At 37.7% G+C, this 17,936-nt stretch overlaps 2 protein-coding genes across 6 annotated transcripts; both read left to right on the top strand.

Annotated features, from left to right (window-relative positions):
• The first annotated feature begins 1,138 nt into the window (after positions 1–1,138).
• Positions 1,139–7,726, top strand: LOC119133023 (phosphatidylinositol transfer protein alpha isoform-like). 2 transcript variants are annotated; one of them, XR_005100033.1, is made up of 12 exons: positions 1,139–1,292; positions 2,747–2,777; positions 4,228–4,373; positions 4,662–4,753; positions 4,927–4,934; positions 5,197–5,271; positions 5,793–5,876; positions 5,982–6,059; positions 6,139–6,306; positions 6,389–6,511; positions 6,899–6,948; positions 7,040–7,726. XR_005100033.1 is itself a non-coding variant. In XM_037268650.1 (12 exons), the coding sequence occupies exons 1-11, from the start codon at positions 1,276–1,278 to the stop codon at positions 6,941–6,943; spliced, it is 810 nt and encodes a 269-aa protein (XP_037124545.1). In that variant the 5' UTR covers positions 1,140–1,275; the 3' UTR covers positions 6,944–6,948; positions 7,040–7,726. The 2 variants fall into 2 exon arrangements, 1 of the variants encoding a protein (XP_037124545.1); XM_037268650.1 differs by having other exon boundaries at positions 1,140–1,292; positions 6,139–6,249.
• A 921-nt stretch (positions 7,727–8,647) lies between these two features.
• inpp5ka (inositol polyphosphate-5-phosphatase Ka) lies at positions 8,648–17,459 on the top strand. 4 transcript variants are annotated; one of them, XM_037268647.1, is made up of 14 exons: positions 8,648–8,752; positions 9,067–9,161; positions 11,249–11,353; positions 11,570–11,678; positions 11,768–11,884; positions 12,281–12,456; positions 12,604–12,715; positions 12,831–12,940; positions 13,060–13,086; positions 14,572–14,800; positions 15,055–15,192; positions 15,273–15,356; positions 15,439–15,543; positions 16,178–17,459. In XM_037268647.1, exons 2-14 carry the CDS (start codon positions 9,100–9,102, stop codon positions 16,271–16,273), a joined length of 1,470 nt encoding a protein of 489 aa, XP_037124542.1. In that variant the 5' UTR covers positions 8,648–8,752; positions 9,067–9,099; the 3' UTR covers positions 16,274–17,459. The 4 variants fall into 4 exon arrangements, with proteins under 4 accessions (XP_037124542.1, XP_037124540.1, XP_037124544.1 ...); XM_037268645.1 differs by having other exon boundaries at positions 14,569–14,800; XM_037268649.1 differs by lacking the exon at positions 13,060–13,086.
• Positions 17,460–17,936: the final 477 nt, after the last annotated feature.

Genomic DNA, 17,936 nt, shown 5'->3' with positions numbered 1-17,936 from the left:
CGACACACACACACACACACACACACACTATTGTACCTTAAACGGCGCACCACCTCCTCTTGATTCCATCAACTCTTTGGTCTGATGTAATTCATCACAGCCTACGACGCTGACGACTTTTCAGTCTGGTTGATGGATTGATGTATTGATTTACTTTTTGTCTGCTGATTTTCAATCAAGGTGCCCTGCAGGTGCTTTGTGTCATGTCCGTGATGATCGATATCTGAACTGAGGCTTTTTTTACTCCCTTGACATGAATATTTTTATGAATGATTTTCATTTCATTTTTTAGTTGTTTTTAAGTTTTACTTTTTTTTACGCAGTATATTTTATTTTATTCTTGCATCACAATATACATTGTCTTTTTAAATCATGTTTTACTGTAACTTGAAGACAAAAAATCAATGAAAACAATAAAGTGTTATTTGTATTGAGGTGTGTCATTTAAATGCAAGAAATGCACATTTCAACGTCGTTGATATACTTTACATAAACAGTGGGAGGCAAAATGTCACAGAAATATTGGCCCATACACTTGGTAAACCTGATTAGCAACATCTTGCACTACGGTTAAGTTATTTCAAGAACATCGATTGTCGTTGTGACTTACCTCATAATAAACGGGTTGGGCCTGACTGTACTGTTCCCTTACCGGTTGGATCATGCACGCTATGCCCATCGAACTAATCCCTGTTTAAATATTTAATGTATCATGTAACATTATACCATACACATTTTAAAATGTTTGTAAACAGTAGGCACCAGGGTACCTATAGGTGGAAGAAAGCACATAAGTGAAAATGAGTCTTGACCAGAAAACTGACAAACACCTGCTGTGTGTTGGGGTTGCACCAACAAATATACCCTTAAAAAATTGAGGTAGTTCTCCTTCCTCAAAATCCTAATTAATCCATCAGAACTTCCAAAATTCGGCCCCTGGGCCTTACGTTTGACACCAGTGTATTAGAGGTTAAGGTTGACTTCATTGGTCCGTGACCCGAGCGTGTTTGCAAGTGGGAGGCTTGACACCGTCGTCAGTAAAAACGTGTTTTTTTGAATTATTATTATTATTATTATTTCTACACTTCCGGTGACATGTGGGCGCAGCAGGGTGACGGAGTTACCTGAAACTGGGTGGGAGTCTCGGCCCCTCCCCTTCGGTATGTGTCTTTCTCATCCTGGAAGAAAGACCGCGGCGAATTGACGACTTTGGACACTTTTCAAGAAGCTGCTGGAGACTTTACATCCTCTCGTACGGACAAAGGCAGCCCAAACATGTTGATCAAAGAATAGTGAGTAATGTGCAATTGTTTCAACTAATAGTCATGATTGTGTCTGGCAGTAAACATTTACGACATTAGGTGAACTATTTCATGTTCGTCAACCAATTTGCTTGTTTCGCCATTTGAGCGTGTCAAGCAGAAATGGAGTTTCCTAAATATGCTGTACTTTTATATAGTTCTCGTTTAGATATGAAAGTACGATTTTGAAATGTTTCAAAAAGCGTACACTTCAACAGGTTCCCCTGCCTGTCAATCTCGTGACACTGCGACGGAATGAAACAGGAAGAGGTTACTGTTGAACTTGCTATCGATTGAATTTACTCCAAATTTAAACAATATATTAATGCAAATTTTCTGTTTTGCTGAGGTCAAGTGTAACTTTTAAGTTGTCTAGAAATTATTCCCAAGTGAAGGCTGCTGACAAACAGGGCAATGTTAAATTCGCCAAACTTAGAATGGGATTTCGTTCGGAATGAAAGAAATGTTGCTGTTCGCTTTACTTTAGAAATGTTTAACGTAAATTTATCACAGTATTAGAATAGGCATGTCAAACAATAAAGCTATTTTTGGTTAACTCGACATCTATGGAGGTAGATTGGTCACCTGACCGCAGTACAAAGTGCATTGAAGGCAGACACGTTCGGAACACCTAGACCTCAACTATTGTATATTATACATATCTACAGGTGCTTGAACTACAAATATGTAGAGGTCCACCGTATATACACCAGAGATTGATTATTAATTCTATTAATGTTGGCAGATCTTATGACATTTTGCCTGTCAAACTTGCTTGCTGTGATCAGCCAGAGGACAGAAAATTACTGATGTCATCAAGGGCTAGTTTCATAGCCCAGGCTGGCCCTGTGAGAGGAATTTGAGTTCGGATTGATTAATGAAACAGCGCCGTTGCCAATGTTGTTTCAGTTAAATGGGCCACCACGACTCATTCAGTGATTATGAAGGTCAGGCTGTCTGCTGGGAAAAAAATGTGGCATTGCTTTCTACTGGAAGCAGTGCAGCCAAGCAAAACACGACTAAATGAAGATAATGGGCTGTTGGGAATAAATAAAAACTATTTAACAGAACAATTAGTGTATTATTATCATTTCAATTGTAAATATAGATCAGTGCTTCAGATAGTGTTTAGGTCAGCAGAGAACTGGCTGGCCCTGACTGCATCTTTGGCCTTTATGCAGAAAGTCATCAAATGTTCCTTCTCATTTTTGCTGGTCTTTGCAGTTTCTGCTGTGTTATAGGTCACATTTCCAACATGCTCTAAGTTCAATTGCGCCATTTGTCAGTTAGCTTCTACTGTTTAATCACTCTAAAACATCAGACACTAAATAAAAATATATATTATTGGAGACTCGCTGATCGAGTTGAAGAATATTTTTAGTCACTGTCATGATAACATTTAGTGAATGGAAAATCTAATGTCTTATGTTTGTGTTTTTTCCTAGCCGAATCGTCCTGCCTGTCTCAGTGGATGAGGTAAAGACTTCACTATGTACTTATTTTGTCAAAGACTAGCAAGTTTGATTTTTAAACTGTCAATTCTAATCATTGCAAAACACTCCCTTCAATCTTAATTTAACTATTTGTTTTCGACGGACTTAAGACATTAGGCTGAAGTGCTGACGCATTTCAGGGTGTAAAAATGTCCTATTGTTTTGATAAATGACTGAAGGTGTGCACAGGGACGGGGTGTTGTCACCTCTGCCGTTGAAATGAGTCAAGCAACATTTGGGTACAGTTTGGAATTGCTTGCTGACACCATTTTTCACATGCATACATACTTTTAATATTGTTTGCAAAATGCGCTGGTGTTATGAAGCACTTGGAGGTATTTGCTTTTTCTATCCATTAATCCAAAATCCTGCTTCGAACAATAGGCTCTTTATTGGGCCCTTCTAAACACACAGCTAAAGCTGTTGTGTCAGCCAGACTGAAATGAATGATTTCTGTGTGACCCTCTGATCGCTTGGAATACAGTAACGGAAAAACCTAATTGAGATAAACGTTGTCAAGTCACTTGTTGACTTGTATCTGGAACTGTGTTGTTAATATTTGGATATGAGCTAATCTCGGGGACATGTTTCATTGTGAATATGGAAATGGAAAAATGGAAATGGGGGAAAAAAATTGTTATTGCCATCTGCAAATAAATGCTGGCAGAAGTTTTCACTTTGTCCTGAGTTTCCCCAATGAACTTATTGGCTCAACATGTTCAGACCAACCATAACAAGTTCGACCTGTTTGCTGATTCCAGTTGAATGTAAACCGGTGTACCTGAAATCTCACAAAGGCTCCGGATCAGGTCCTTTAGAAAGAAAAGGAAACATTCTAGTTATACATGGCTGGTGGCATTCCGAAGTTCCAACTCAACCGTGGACGGACAACTCCTCTTCGGTCAAGTGAAAGTTTTCTTTTTCCAGACTAATGATGAACGATCGTCAGAAAACTTTCCCAAAAAGCTAAATGGGCCACTTTTCTCGATGTCTTTGCCTCATTTTTAGGGTGTGTAGGTTTGACCAAGCTGTCAGTCCCAGAATGATGATACTCCCTTTTTCCTGTGTCACTCGCAGGGGAGGAAGGTTCAGGGGGAGAATAAAAATACGTATTTTGCTGATATTCTGCTATTTTTCGATTATCTAAAGCCGAAACCTCCAACCACCGTATCAGTACACAGGCCACCTTGGACCGGGCTGCAGCAGACCGCACAAATGAGAGAAAGAAAACTTTTTTTAGCATGGTATATGAATGATGGGAACTCAAGCAATCTAGTGTTTTGTCTTCATTTTTATTTCCTGAAAAGTTGTCATTTTGACAGTACAAGAATTCCACCTGACAGCGACTATATACAACCTGAGTATAAGTGGCAGAACCAGACAAACTGAAAAACAAGTGTCTTAAATTAAATGAATGGAATTCTCTTTTGCAGTATAAAGTGGGCCAGCTGTATACGGTGGCAGAAGCCAGCAAGAATGAGACAGGTGGAGGCGAAGGTGTTGAAGTGTTGATCAATGAGCCCTATGAAGAAAATGGGGAGAAGGGACAATACACCCACAAGATCTACTATCTCAATAGGTAACTTTGCATGTCACTACCACACATTTATTGGGATCCCTGCAGTATAAACATAACCGACTAATTAAACATTTTGTTGGAAGCATAGATTGATGTGATTGATATCGCTTTGGACTTTGGTCTGCCTAAAAAATTTAAACCACATTACACAAAGTCTTAAATCATGACCAAAATGAAATGAATTAAATCATTTAGAGCTTACTTCAAGGGACTGTCGTATTGAATCCAACTTGACACGTATGAATGTGCAATTTTTGCATGAAAATGTAAAGCTCTATGTCTCTACAGTAAAGTGCCCCGCATTGTGCGTGCGCTTGCTCCAAAGGGAGCTCTTCAGATTCACGAGAAAGCCTGGAATGCCTATCCTTACTGCAAAACCAGTGAGTGCCACTGAATACCACCCAAAAATAACTATGGTGTAAATAATTCATAGTCTGTAAAGTATTTGAATTAGATATTAATGAATGGAAAATAGGTATTAACTGAAAGTCTCTACTCTCCACTATCTCCATCACTCCTGGACGACCATCACTCCGGGACGACCCTTGCAAAGTTCTTTCTGTAAGTAATCGTTTCCTTTATATTTGTGGTTTGGGTAAAATGCTTGCTGATTAAAAGGGAAGTCAATTCCAATTTTTCTTGTAATAGAATTTTTTTTGTAATAGAATGTTTTGTGCAGCCCAACTAGTCGAAACACAAATATATATTTAACAGGCAAAGTCTCACAGTGATGTAGTTGGACGCGTGAATAGTGCCCAACTGTTTAAATTCATTGGGGGCATTGGAATGTGACTGACCGTATTGTATATGCCCATGTCTGCAGAATCCATACATGAAAGAAAATTTCAAAATTAAGGTTGAGACATGGCACAAGCCGGACATGGGAGAACAGGAGAATGTAAGTGATGTAATTTTCTTGTTTTAGGTTTTATGTAATCTACAATTTTTCTGGAATTGTTTTCATCAAGTTTGTGGTGTTTATCGATCCACCTAATATAGCTAACGTTTCGCTGCCACCTAATGTTTTATAAGTGCATCTAAAGCAATTTGAATAACATAGAAAACAACGTGGAAACGATTCATTTTAGTGGCTCAATTTAAGAAATGAAAGCTTATTCCTTACACAGTGAAACAAGAACTTTCATTTTGATGATGGTGGTTTACAGATAAGAACACATTTTACCATCTTAAGAAAACAAAAGCATTGCATTACCAATCAAATATGATTTTAATAGAGAAATTTGGTAGGTTTTGGGCTTCTGACAAAATGTTGTGTCCAATTGCCTTGAGTCAATGTTTTCAGATTATCTACAGGGATGAATCTACACGGCTGAAGAAATAGAATTTTATTTTTGAACACGTCTGCATGCCAAAGAAAACAACTACCACGATGGTTCAGTTTTAAATGCCTTGTTGCAGGTACATGGACTCGAGAAAAATCAATGGGATACAGCTGACGTTGTACAAATCGACATTGCTGACAGAACCGCTATGAGTGACAAGGTAAGAAATTTTAAAAAAGCGACGCAAATTTCATCTCAGTCTACTTACTGGAGATCATGTGCTCATTTGGTTTCTTGACATATACAACATAAATTTTCTGTTAAGGATTACAAAGCAGATCAGGATCCAGCCATATTTAAGTCTGAAAAAACAGGAAGAGGGCCCCTGGGACCTGAATGGAAGGTATAAATTTTTTTGGCTGAAAGAATCATTTTAGTCTGACAGTTGTACAATTTGGGCTTTTCTGTATTTGTGATTGCAGAAAGAAATTCTCAACAACCCCAGCTGTCCACATATGTGTGCTTATAAGCTTGTCTCAGTAAACTTCAAGTGGATGGGCTTGCAGTCAAAGGTGGAGGCCGTAATTCAAAAGGTTTGGAAGTCATATTACCATCTAGTGGGCTGATAGAGTACATGAACTGCAACGCAGGTGCGTGTGTGCATGCGCGCGCGTGCGCACGCACATTTTTACTGTCCTCTTGTAAATACCCCTGATGGTCTTGTTTGTGCAGATGGAGAGGCGTATTTTCACCCACTTCCACAGACAGCTATTCTGCTTGATTGATAAATGGATCCATCTTTCCATGGATGACATCCGGAAAATGGAGGAAGACACAAAAAAAGAGCTGGATGAGGTAACATACTGTTTTCTTCCGTAAATAAGTTTATCAACGACCCTTTTCATGAACTATTCAGGTTGCGCCCCAATTTTTGTAGAATTACCTCAAAAAATTAGGAGAGTGAGAAACATTACTGTTAAACTATTTGATTAGGCAGTTGTTTACAAAATGGTGAACCCCTTCCTATCCTTGCTTGTGACAAGCTGAGAATTTGGGATGCTCCTTTTGTACACAATCATGACAATCGCCAGTTTCCAACTAACCTGTTCACCTTTGGACTGTTCTGAGGAGGAAATATTGAGCTTTCCTCAACTTTCCCAGTCTTTCGTTGCCCCCATTTCTACTGCACTGCAATGATGTATGTCTACCATGTCCATCTTTGTAACCAATGTCATTCCACAGATGAGGCAAAATGATGAAGTTAAAGGCCTGGGCGTTGATGAATGAAGGGGGTAAGCAATTGTCTTTGTTCAGGTTGATTAATAATTTGTACATTCCAGCTACTATTTTATCATTAAAAATGGAAAAATAAATATTTTTCAGTTGGGAGTCTTCATGCTGACTCAACCTTGACACACTGGACCAATACCTCCCCCTTCCTGATCCAAGAATGCTACAATTCCTTGATAGATGCTTAAATACATGCTAAAGCAATTGGGTTTATTTATGTACCTGAATACAGACACACTTGTGTCACTTGACAAGTTTCCAACTGCTTAAATCTTGTAAATTTACTAGCACAAGGCTATATATTTTGGTTTTCCCATGGCAATAATTTATCATGTCTTTTTTTTATTGTAGGTTTGTCAATAACAGCTCAAGTTGCCAGACTTTTGATTTACTTTATCTTTTAATACAACGAAACACACGTTGCTCTTGAGACTTTTGTTACGGCAGTTACTATTGTTTGGGGCTTACAGATGATCCTTTTCGTATCTCTGTAAGGTTTCCATGTCATCATTTGCTTAACCACAAGAGAACACTTAAACCCCCAGGTGCCGTATTTCCATTATAAAAGGCTCAGTCAATGGAGGAGGAAAATGCAGACTTAATGGGTAGTTGAGTTAACTGCTGTTTGGGTGTAAAAAAACCTTTATTTTCAGGTTTTTTGGGGGGGATTTCATTACACGCAGCGAGGTTGTGGACATTTTGGCCATGTACAGACACTGTAATTTTATGGTTTTTTTTTTTTTTTTTTCTTCAAATAAAGTTACAGCTGCTTTTACTACATTTTCTGTGTTATGAGTTCTCATTAAAATATACAGTTTTATTTTTTAACTCTTCAAATTTCACCTTACTTCTCCGTATGACTTTTTTTCTTTTCTTATCCTGTCTCACTATTATTCTAGTACGGGCCTTTACAGGGGTCATCGAGACAATTTAGTGCATTTCCGCAAAACTAACATAATTGCACAAGGGGTTTTAAGGGTTTTCTAATCATCCATAAGCCTTCTAACACAATTAGCAAACACTGGAGGAATGGTTGCTGGACATGGGACTTAATAGACCAAAACCCAACAGAGACAAATTCTTACTTGAAAATTGGAGGCTGATAACTTTATGTAATTAATGCAAAGCTTGCGCACACATATACCTGTATTCTAATTGGATTAGATATGGTTTTAACAAATCGACTGTCGACCATAAAATGATTATGGATTTCTTAGACTAGTGTATTACAACCGTGTTTCTAGATTTTTTTTCTAGGTTTTTGATGCTGGTGGACATTCCTTTTTGTTGGTGGTGCTCCAATATTTGTATTTTGGGGTTTATTTCTGTAATACTGTTATACTGTACCCACTGACATTAGCAGTTGTTTGTGTTAAAACTGGAGGGACCCCCAGATTCGTAGTTTCACGTCGGATTTGCAAGGAATTTCCACTTTTTTTATCCTGGCAATGCAATTTTTAACAATATTTATCAATAATCTGATGGTATTCAAGGAATTATAATTTTCAACAGAGTACAGAATAAATCAGTTTGTAAAAGGGCTGATAGTTTAGTCGATAAAATATACTAATGGTGGGAAAAAACTCAATACTATTTCAAGCTGCTCCAAAGTTTCTGGATTATCTGTTATTATTTAAAAAGAAAAAAAAAAAAAAAGATAGCCGCGCCTCTCGAACGCTTTTATTTTGAAAGTGAGGAAGCTCTTAAATTCTTCCGCATCAGGGGCGGTCCCATCTACTGTAGTAGCAAGCACCGATCCGTACTGTATGGCTCAGTACGAAAACAAGTGCTGCATGACCAAGTCAGGTATTAAATAACATTGATTGTGCACGTTCTGCATTTCACCATCGATTGTTTAATTCATCCGAATTTATTTCCCAGGCTTGCTCACACAGTTTTTGACTGAACTGAAATACGATTAGAGCGTTTGATCCATGGACGCTCTGCTCATTATAAAGCTACTGTTTTTCTTGTCACTCCGGATGTCTTTTAACATTCTGTTTACATGGCTAACGATAGTTCATTGCAGTTGTCTCGTTGTCTGTGAATGTTATATAGTCTATTACATAATTCTGTACAGTACCAATCAAAATATTTGGTGCTGCTTGTGTGTTTTGCAGTTTGTATGCTACTGGGCTTCAAAACTTTCAGATATGGCATCGATGGAGCCGAATGGGGATCTGCAGAGGGGGGACTACGAAGGAGACCATTTGAGGTAAAAACAACAATAAATATGTCATATTTTATTTACTTTGTGCCAGAAATATCTTCACTGGTGTCAACATGAACAGATCAACAGACGTAATAGCCATTTATTTGACGTAACAAATTGAGCACATTCATGGACTGGTGTAGAATAACACACTTTTAAAATGTTCCCAATGTTTTGCTTTTATATAGCTGCATAACAGAGGCAAAAAAAAATGTCATATTTTGATAATAATCATATTTTAGTAGATTGTTCTATTGTTTATTTGAATGCAAGTAAGTACAGATGTAAATTTGCAGCGCTTTCTGGCTCATTCCAAATTCAAGGCTTGGAGTATTTTTTTTCTTCTGTGCAGAGAGCAGTTTGTGAATGAACAAATTAATTGGAGGAGCAACTTTCTAACTTTGTGGCACAATTTATTTTTTTGATGGAGCAAGGCTTTTATTGAACAATACAATTTTGAGAACTTAATATTTTTTTTTATATAGAATGAACCATTTTTATTAGTGCAATTCACATTGTGTATAACAGTAAACTTTTATTTTTGGGTCTAAAAGCAAAGCTTCACTGATTTTATATAGCTCTGCAGTAATGTAATTTTATAAATAAAATTGATCAAAATGTATTTAAAAACTCTATGTACTCCAGGTAACATTTGTATAGTTTGGACTGGCAGTTTCTGCTTTGAGCAGCTGACTGCTTTTCCTGATGTCACCCATTTTTTTCACTATTTCTTAAAAGCGGTGACTAATTGACACTTGGTAATTAACAATCATGTTCATGGTGGCTTCTTTTGAATGAACATGAAAACAGCTCTCAATACACATCACTAGTTATGACGGTGGCTGTTTGATTCACTGTTTTGCTATTTCATGTGGAATAATGAGACGCAAAATATTAATTTGATGCGAAAACAGCGACGCAAAACTGCTTATTTACATCCTTGAATTTTAATGTACTGTCATAACAAACACCCCACAATTTTCCCACAAAAGTCAACATATCTCTTTCAAAGTCAGGTTGCCCAACTTGATCTCACCTAATGCGGATTTGAAGAAATAGCAGTCACGTTGTCCTGTCTGAGAAAAGATTAACGCTCTGCTCAGCAGCTTACAAAGAGACTTGAACTTTAAATGTTAATTCAATTTGTAAACAGTTCCAACTCAACAGGATTCATGAATGAGATTAAACAGCATGGGTGAACAATGGAGCGCTGTAGACAGAGGGCCCTGCTCCTAATTACTTTTTGTTCCTTACTTGACTCTCCACAAGGTACTAAAATGTCAAAATGTTGTTAATTTAGTTCTTCCCTTACAAAATAGTAGATTTCCACTATTCGCCTAAAGATTTTTGTGGCAATTCACTTCAAAATACAATGGTTGCTTTCATGACTTCCTGTGGCACTCCTCCAAGAAGACAGCTAATGAGTAATCCTACAGTTATAATCACGTGGATGCCGCACTGTCATTTGGATGGAAAATCTGCACGTTGGCATAAAGTGAGCACGTGAGAAAACGGTAACAACCGAGCATAATGCCTTACTTCCATTTTGGTGCATGAGTCTGGCTTGCTATTACCATGGCGACTCATCGCAGAGCCTTGATAATAAAACTTGAGCTGGGGTGGGATTGAAAAACGGCTCGACTCATTTTCAGAAGATTGTTCACATTTTGATGGGTGGGCAAGCACTCCAGAGACCCAAATTATTTGTACGCAAGAAATTGAAGTCCATTTACCATAATATGTCCCCTTTATTACAGGAACGTTCATCCAATGACTTTGCTACCTGAATTCCAAAAGAATATTTTGGAGTACTTTCACATGACAACAATCTATTAAAAATCACATATGCTTAATACATACATTGTCTTACAACCTCATTAAATTCATTAGTCAAGGTACCTCTGTATTTGTCGGTAAAAGTACGACTGGTCTGCATTTACTGTTAAGAATGTGGTTGTTGCAGTGTGCAAAATTTTATGGATTTGTTCTGTGAATGCATTTCTTTGAATACCACACCAGATGTGACTCTCTTCCTTTTTAGGAGGCCGGATGTAATTTGTTTTCTTTTTTCCGTTCCATATCGTCCTCAGGCTACACATAGTGACATGGAACGTAGCCACTGCTGATCCCCCAGATGACATGAGCTCACTTCTCCTTTTAGATTCTCCAGAGGATGTAGACCTCTACGTCATTGGGTAAGGTGGTTTAGGGAATGGAAACTGATTGTCAGTTAAGTATGTTTTATGTTTTTATGTTCTAAATATTCTTTTTGTTATAGTTGCTTGTCAGTATACTTGTGTGCGTCAAATTACCGAAGAAACATTTCATGAGTGTTTTTACATACTAGGCCACTAAAGATGATTTTGATTCTGAGTCTGAGCAAAATGTTTCAAAATAAATGTTGATGTAAGCCTCCAGGAGGTGTACTCTGGGCCGCTGAGATTCATGTCGGATGTTGTGTTCGATGACCCTTGGAGCTACGCGCTTATGGCCGCCTTAGCACCAAGGCAATATGTGAAGGTACACAAAAGACTCTACGAATATTCTATAGAACTCTGCACTATACCACCTGCTGTTAAAACAAACATGTATGTTGATATGCTTTTCAGGTGTCCTCTATCAGAATGCAAGGTCTGTTACTGCTGCTCTTCTCCAAATTGGAGCATGTCCCATTCATTCGAGACATCCAGGCTACATACACGCGCACTGGCATCTTTGGCTATTGGGTAAAAAACTATATAGTTACTAGCACTGTAAACAAAAATCCTAAATGAATAATCTCGCTGTGATACAGTTGAATAATCCAATATATATAAAATAAATATGTATTACACCAATATACTACAGAAATATTTAGTGTACGTATAGTAATATACAAAAATACATCATATCAAAGTTGGGCTGTCATATTAAGGATCGTAAACCTAATTAAAGAATTAGTTAAAATAAGTAGCTCTAGTGCAGGGGTCACCATTTTAAATTGTACTATATATGATTTTTTTGCTGGCCAAACATACACGTTTTTAATAACTTTTAACAACTAACACGAGCACTTCATTAATTGTTGTGCTTGCTTTAAATTGTCCTTTTGTGATGAAATGTGTTTCTTTTGTGTGTCTCAGGGTAACAAAGGTGGTGTGTCCATTCGTCTGTCTCTCTATGGACACATGCTCTGTTTCCTCAATTGTCACCTCGCTGCACATATGAAACATGCCGCGGAGAGAGTGTTTGAATTTGAATACATTGCGGACACGCAAACCTTCAACTGTGAAAAGGCTGAGCGAATTCTTGACCACAGGTGAGTTGCATCCAATGGAAGGTTCAAAGTCCAAAACCATCAGATTTGAAATGCTATTGAATTTTGCTTTTTCATAGTGTCCCAATCACTTTTAGTAATTGCATACTTCCTAGATTGCATTCTCTTTCTGTCCTCTGTGTCTTCAAGGCTAGTCTTTTGGTTTGGAGATCTCAACTTCCGAATTCAAGACCATGGATTGCATTTTGTTCGAACATGCATCAGCAATCAAAACTACAGCTTGCTGTGGAGCAAAGACCAGGTTTGGCAAGTCATTTTCAGATTTAGGCCCATCTAACATGGACTCTTTTAGTCAGGTTTTATTCATGTCTTCAGAGCAGAAGGTTATGGAATGTTTTGTACAATAATGCTTTCAGCTGATCATGATGAAGCAAAAAGAGAAGTTGCTGCAAGGGTTTGAGGAAGGGCCCCTCGACTTTCAGCCTACGTACAAGTTTGACGTGAACACCGATACATACGACAGCAGGTAGTAGACACATCGGTTGGAATGAGTCATTGTGGTGCTTTTAGAAATACAGCAGATTACCTGACCCTACAATTTCATTAATGTATATATGTGTTTTGCTACTCTTGTCACCTTCACAGGCGCTACAGGACATGGTTTGCCTTTAAGTAAGACTTGTAACACATTTATGTCCACACTGGCAAAAACAGTATATCACAACTGTACTTTGGTGTGGATGTAAATGCCGTTTAACAACTTCATCATGAAAGAATTGTCTTTACAATCAACCATTTATTTTCACTTATAACTAACACACAGATAAAAAAAGAAGAGAACTAACTCTCTAACTTAATCATAAAGGAATCTAGTTTTCACAGTAACACATTTATTCTCACCTCTAACTAACATACGTATAGATAAAAAAAAAAACTAAATCCCTAAATTGGAACAATATTTGTCTTTAACAGAAAGGTGTGTAAAGTCGAAAAGCAGGTTGTTTTCATTTAATAGGCCCGTTTGTGATTTTATGTGCAAATCCCACATCCACATTGATTTCTGTTAAATAGTCTATTTCTTTAATATCAAACCCTTTTAACATGCACAGTAGCTTGTTGATGTGGAAGCTTGGGTCTAAATTTGTTGGAACTGCAACGTGTGTTTGTACTCTACTTGGACGTGATACAAAGAGTTTTTATTGCTGAGTATGCATGGTAAGGTGAACCTGTTTATAGCATGGGATACGTTTCAAACCCCCTAACAATAGGTGAAAGTCTGTGTTGTGAAAAGACCATAATGAACCCCTCCCACAAGCTTTAAACAAACAAACGAAACCTAACATTTTCCAATATTGCATAGCGCCTGTTGTCACGCTCTCACTCAGTTTTTGCGATGAATATGTGCTTGCATCAATTAGTTTGTTACTCTGTGTTGCAGTTTATTGTGAAACTGACACGTACAATGAAAGCGAATTGGACATTGTATATTTCAACTTTCAAATTTCCGTAATGACAATCGGCTAGGTAACATAAAATGTGAAACACCACAGACGGGCTAATGTAAACGTGCAATTATAAATGGTCAAACGACTGCTTTGTTAGAACACACAGAGCAAATGTACACGCAGAGCAGACACAAATCCAGTCCTTGGCCATATTTTCTGCAAATATTACAAGTGCAGTCGTAAATATTTGTCAACTGTGCGCACTGTGAGACGTTTCTGTGATTAAGGGCTATATAGTGTATAAATTTGACTTGACCAAATTTCAGACTTTGTGGAAGAAGAGTTGAGATTATCATTATTTCCATTAATTTGATTTTCTGATGTGCTGTAAAATATACCTTGGCTCAATAAATCTAGCAAAGGATTAGGATACATTAAGTCACTCAAACAGTTTTGTGGTCAAAAATAGTATTTCTATCCATTTAAAATGTTTCTTTAATATTCCTATAAAAGTACTGGTTATAGTCCTGTGATGTCTGAATGGGCTCCAGTATTTTCTATATTTAAAATGATTGTTATACACGAATAAGGCAGTGATAACCAAAAGAGTGCTATTAGCACATTGAAAGTGGCATGGTCAAATACGAATGCAGCATTGATGATTAAACAGGTCGTGTTCTGTGTTCTGTCTCTCATAACCATCAATCAGCAGTAAGAAGCGCAAACCCGCGTGGACGGACAGAATTCTCTGGCGCCTGAGACCCAAAGCCCTCCACGCTGACGAGCAAGACAAACACGGCGACGGAACAGATGCAAAAGATGTCAAGCCGCTCGATGAAGCTGAAGAATACCCTTTGGAAATCAGACAGGACTTGTACACCAGCAACATGGAGTACAGCGTCAGTGACCACAAACCTGTCACTGGTGTCTTCACACTGAAGGTGACTGACTGAAATGTTTTCAATTGATTGATTGATTGATTGATTGATTGTAGATGGTGCAAACCTTGTTCATTGGTCAAGAAAGCGATTACTCTGCAGTCTCCCTAGTTTAGAGTTTTATCAATTTTGGGGAGGGGTTGTGGTTCTTATTAATGTACCTTCTCACCAGACAGAAGTTACTAATACTTTAACAAACCACAATGCTGTTATCTGTTGTTGATATACACTAACAACTGTTCACTTTGTTCCTTTAGCTGAAGAAAATGTACACCACTCCGCTGGTGCACCTGCAGGCTGAAGGCGAATGGAGTGCCGATATTGATGCCATGCTGCTCTACAGCCCGCTGCAGCCATTCCCTTCCAGTACATGGGACTGGATTGGATTGTACAAGGTCAGCTTTTTCAATAATTGTCTTCCTTTCACTTGAACTTTAATTCGCAGGAAAACGATAACTTTGTTTCTGAAATTCAGGTTGGATTTACTAGCGTGTTTGATTACATCACATACACGTGGGTCAAAGATGATGAAGTGTCCATCGATGACGATGCCATTAAGGTAGTACATAGTGAATGGAGTAAACTGGGCACTGTGAGACAAATGTATACGTGAGGCAATATTTGGGTGTTCTGTTTTTTAGGTGTATGTGAATAAAGAGGAGATCCCAGTGACAGGAGGAGAGTGTATGCTGGGTTACTACTGTAATACTCTACAGTGCATTATTGGTATCAGTGAACCATTCCAGGTGAGCCCTGTGTGACCTATATGCATATTATGTCACTTATTCATGCATTTCAAGAGAACATCCTCTCTTGGTACTTCACTCTACTCTAAATCGGTTGTTTTGCAACCTTTAGTGTGCCAAAGCACTTTGCACAAGAAAAAATAAATCATGGCAAACCAGCCTAAGAAAATTCTTTTATTATTTTATTATCTATTTTTTTATTTTGATTGTTAATTTATTTTTATACTGAAACAAAAGGAGGATATGCACAAAAAAATCAAAATCTAGGTCTGTTTGATTTTTTTATTTTATTTTAAACATAATAATTTTAAACACTTGTATAAACAGGAACACGCCACAGGTTAATAGTTTCACATCTCATTCTACGGTCGACCTCTCACTCCATTGCTGGCATGGATAGTGGAACAAGATTAAATAATTTTTGGACCATTTAAGTAAAAATTTGATTATTTCCCATGGCACACCTACAATCTCTAATCCCAATAAGAACATGAGGGGGCGCCATTCTTTCATCGCCTTTATGTGTGCCAGGGGCATTTGCTGACGTTTATTTCTTCGTGCTGTTCAGTCACATTTGGCTGCGTTGCTCGCTGTGCGGCAGGCCTCACAAATAACAAGTGCCTCTCTCTTGCAGGTCCATGAGTCCAAGGTGGCCATCGAGGAGGGTTTTTTGCATGAGAAGATCAGCAGTCTGGATCAAATTGTAGCAACTGAAAACATTCGGAACTGAGATATCTCAGTCTGGTTTACCAGAACCAAACAAAGATTTCAAAACATTTTTGTGTAGGATAAGCATTTGAAATGTTTCTTTCTCATACTGTTACACTGCTCCAGCTCTGATACTACCACCAACAGCAGCACTGAGTGGTAAACCGTGAGTGTGTGTATTATGTTTACTATGTGTGAGGTGGCATCATAAATTACTGATGATGCAATGCTTTGATGTCACTGAGTTTAGGTCATGATGGTGCAAAAGAATACATCAGATGATTAGTTAAAACACTGTTTTAAGATATACTGCTAAGGGCAATTCAATGAGTCACTTGCGTCGAGGGTAAAGGTGAAGCTCTTGTGCAGGTTTTCCTTGCATCTACAGTAAACACAGGTTGGTACTTAAGCTAGTCTACAACCATATGGTACTAATTTGTGTTTTCAGTGTAAAACCGATAGAATGATGGAATTGTGATCTAACGACTGCACATTAACCAGCATATTAAGTTTTCATATCATGCTCCTTGTGTTCATGCAGTATTAACTTGGTGGGAATTCATTGTATACTGTATTGTATAGAGAATGCTGTGACACTGCTGTAATCTGTAAATTCGATCAGTTCTTTTCATTACTGTTTTTATTTCATTTGAATTGTTTAAATGGGTTATATTGAACCACGTTGCTGTGAATGAGCTCCTGCTGCTGGCTTCACATGTTCCTGGTGGACATGAATGCAAAAAAAAAAGCTAAAGCTGCCTTTTCAACTAGTATAGTTAGCCAAATAACCATTCCGTTATTAAAACGTGAAATCTGTATTTTATTCAAATGTTAATATATAGGGAATGTAAACACATTGCACAGTGTTTTATTGCTGAAGAATAACAGTTTGTTCAAATAGGTAAACTAATTTGTTTCAATAAGTGCCTTTTAAAGAAAGCTAAAGTGTCACGCAAATTAGTCACTATTTTAACAAAATGGTATTTTTCGATGGTCTTATATATTCATGAATTTTGCATAGTTTTAATTTCACCTTAAACTTGATTTCTTCTGCACAATATAGTTGTTTATAGCTTGCTGTAACTGAGGCAGCGAAACTTGCGATTTATTGTACATATTTAATAGCATTGAAGTAATGTGCTGTAACAGAAAGACCAAACATTTTTAGCTTTAAAGATGCAATTATTAAAAAAGAAATAATATCACCACGTTTTGTGTGTTGTATTGTTGGCTGACCTGTGACTTTGTTATTAAGGTGTGAGTCGAATTGCAAATATAAGCAGGGGGCGGACGCTAGTGATGTGCATTCCAGTTCTTTTAAGTGACCTGAACCTTTAGAATAGGTTCACTCAAAAGATTCGTTCAAACGAATCTTTCAACGAATCGCCCCACCCCACACACATACTGATTTTTTTTTAAAAAAATTTTATAAATCAAATAATCAAAAATCATGGAGGGAGACGCAACACGTTCACTGACTGATCTAGTGTTGACTCGTGAGTGAACGATTAGTTCAAAAGAATGGATTCTTTTCAGTGAACGAAAGTGAAAGTAAAGTGATTCGTTCTTTTTTCAGGTCATACGACTTCAACCAGTAGGTGTCGGTAATGCGCATTGAAGCTGGTGCCACCGCGCCGTAAAACAAAACGAAGAAGAAAACAACGTAACTTCCCGTTTACGAACGA

Source organism: Syngnathus acus, chromosome 13 (assembly GCF_901709675.1).
Source record: "Syngnathus acus chromosome 13, fSynAcu1.2, whole genome shotgun sequence".
Lineage (NCBI taxonomy): Eukaryota > Metazoa > Chordata > Actinopteri > Syngnathiformes > Syngnathidae > Syngnathus > Syngnathus acus.
Note: the sequence above shows the minus strand (reverse complement) of the source record. Positions and strands in the feature narration are given on the sequence as shown.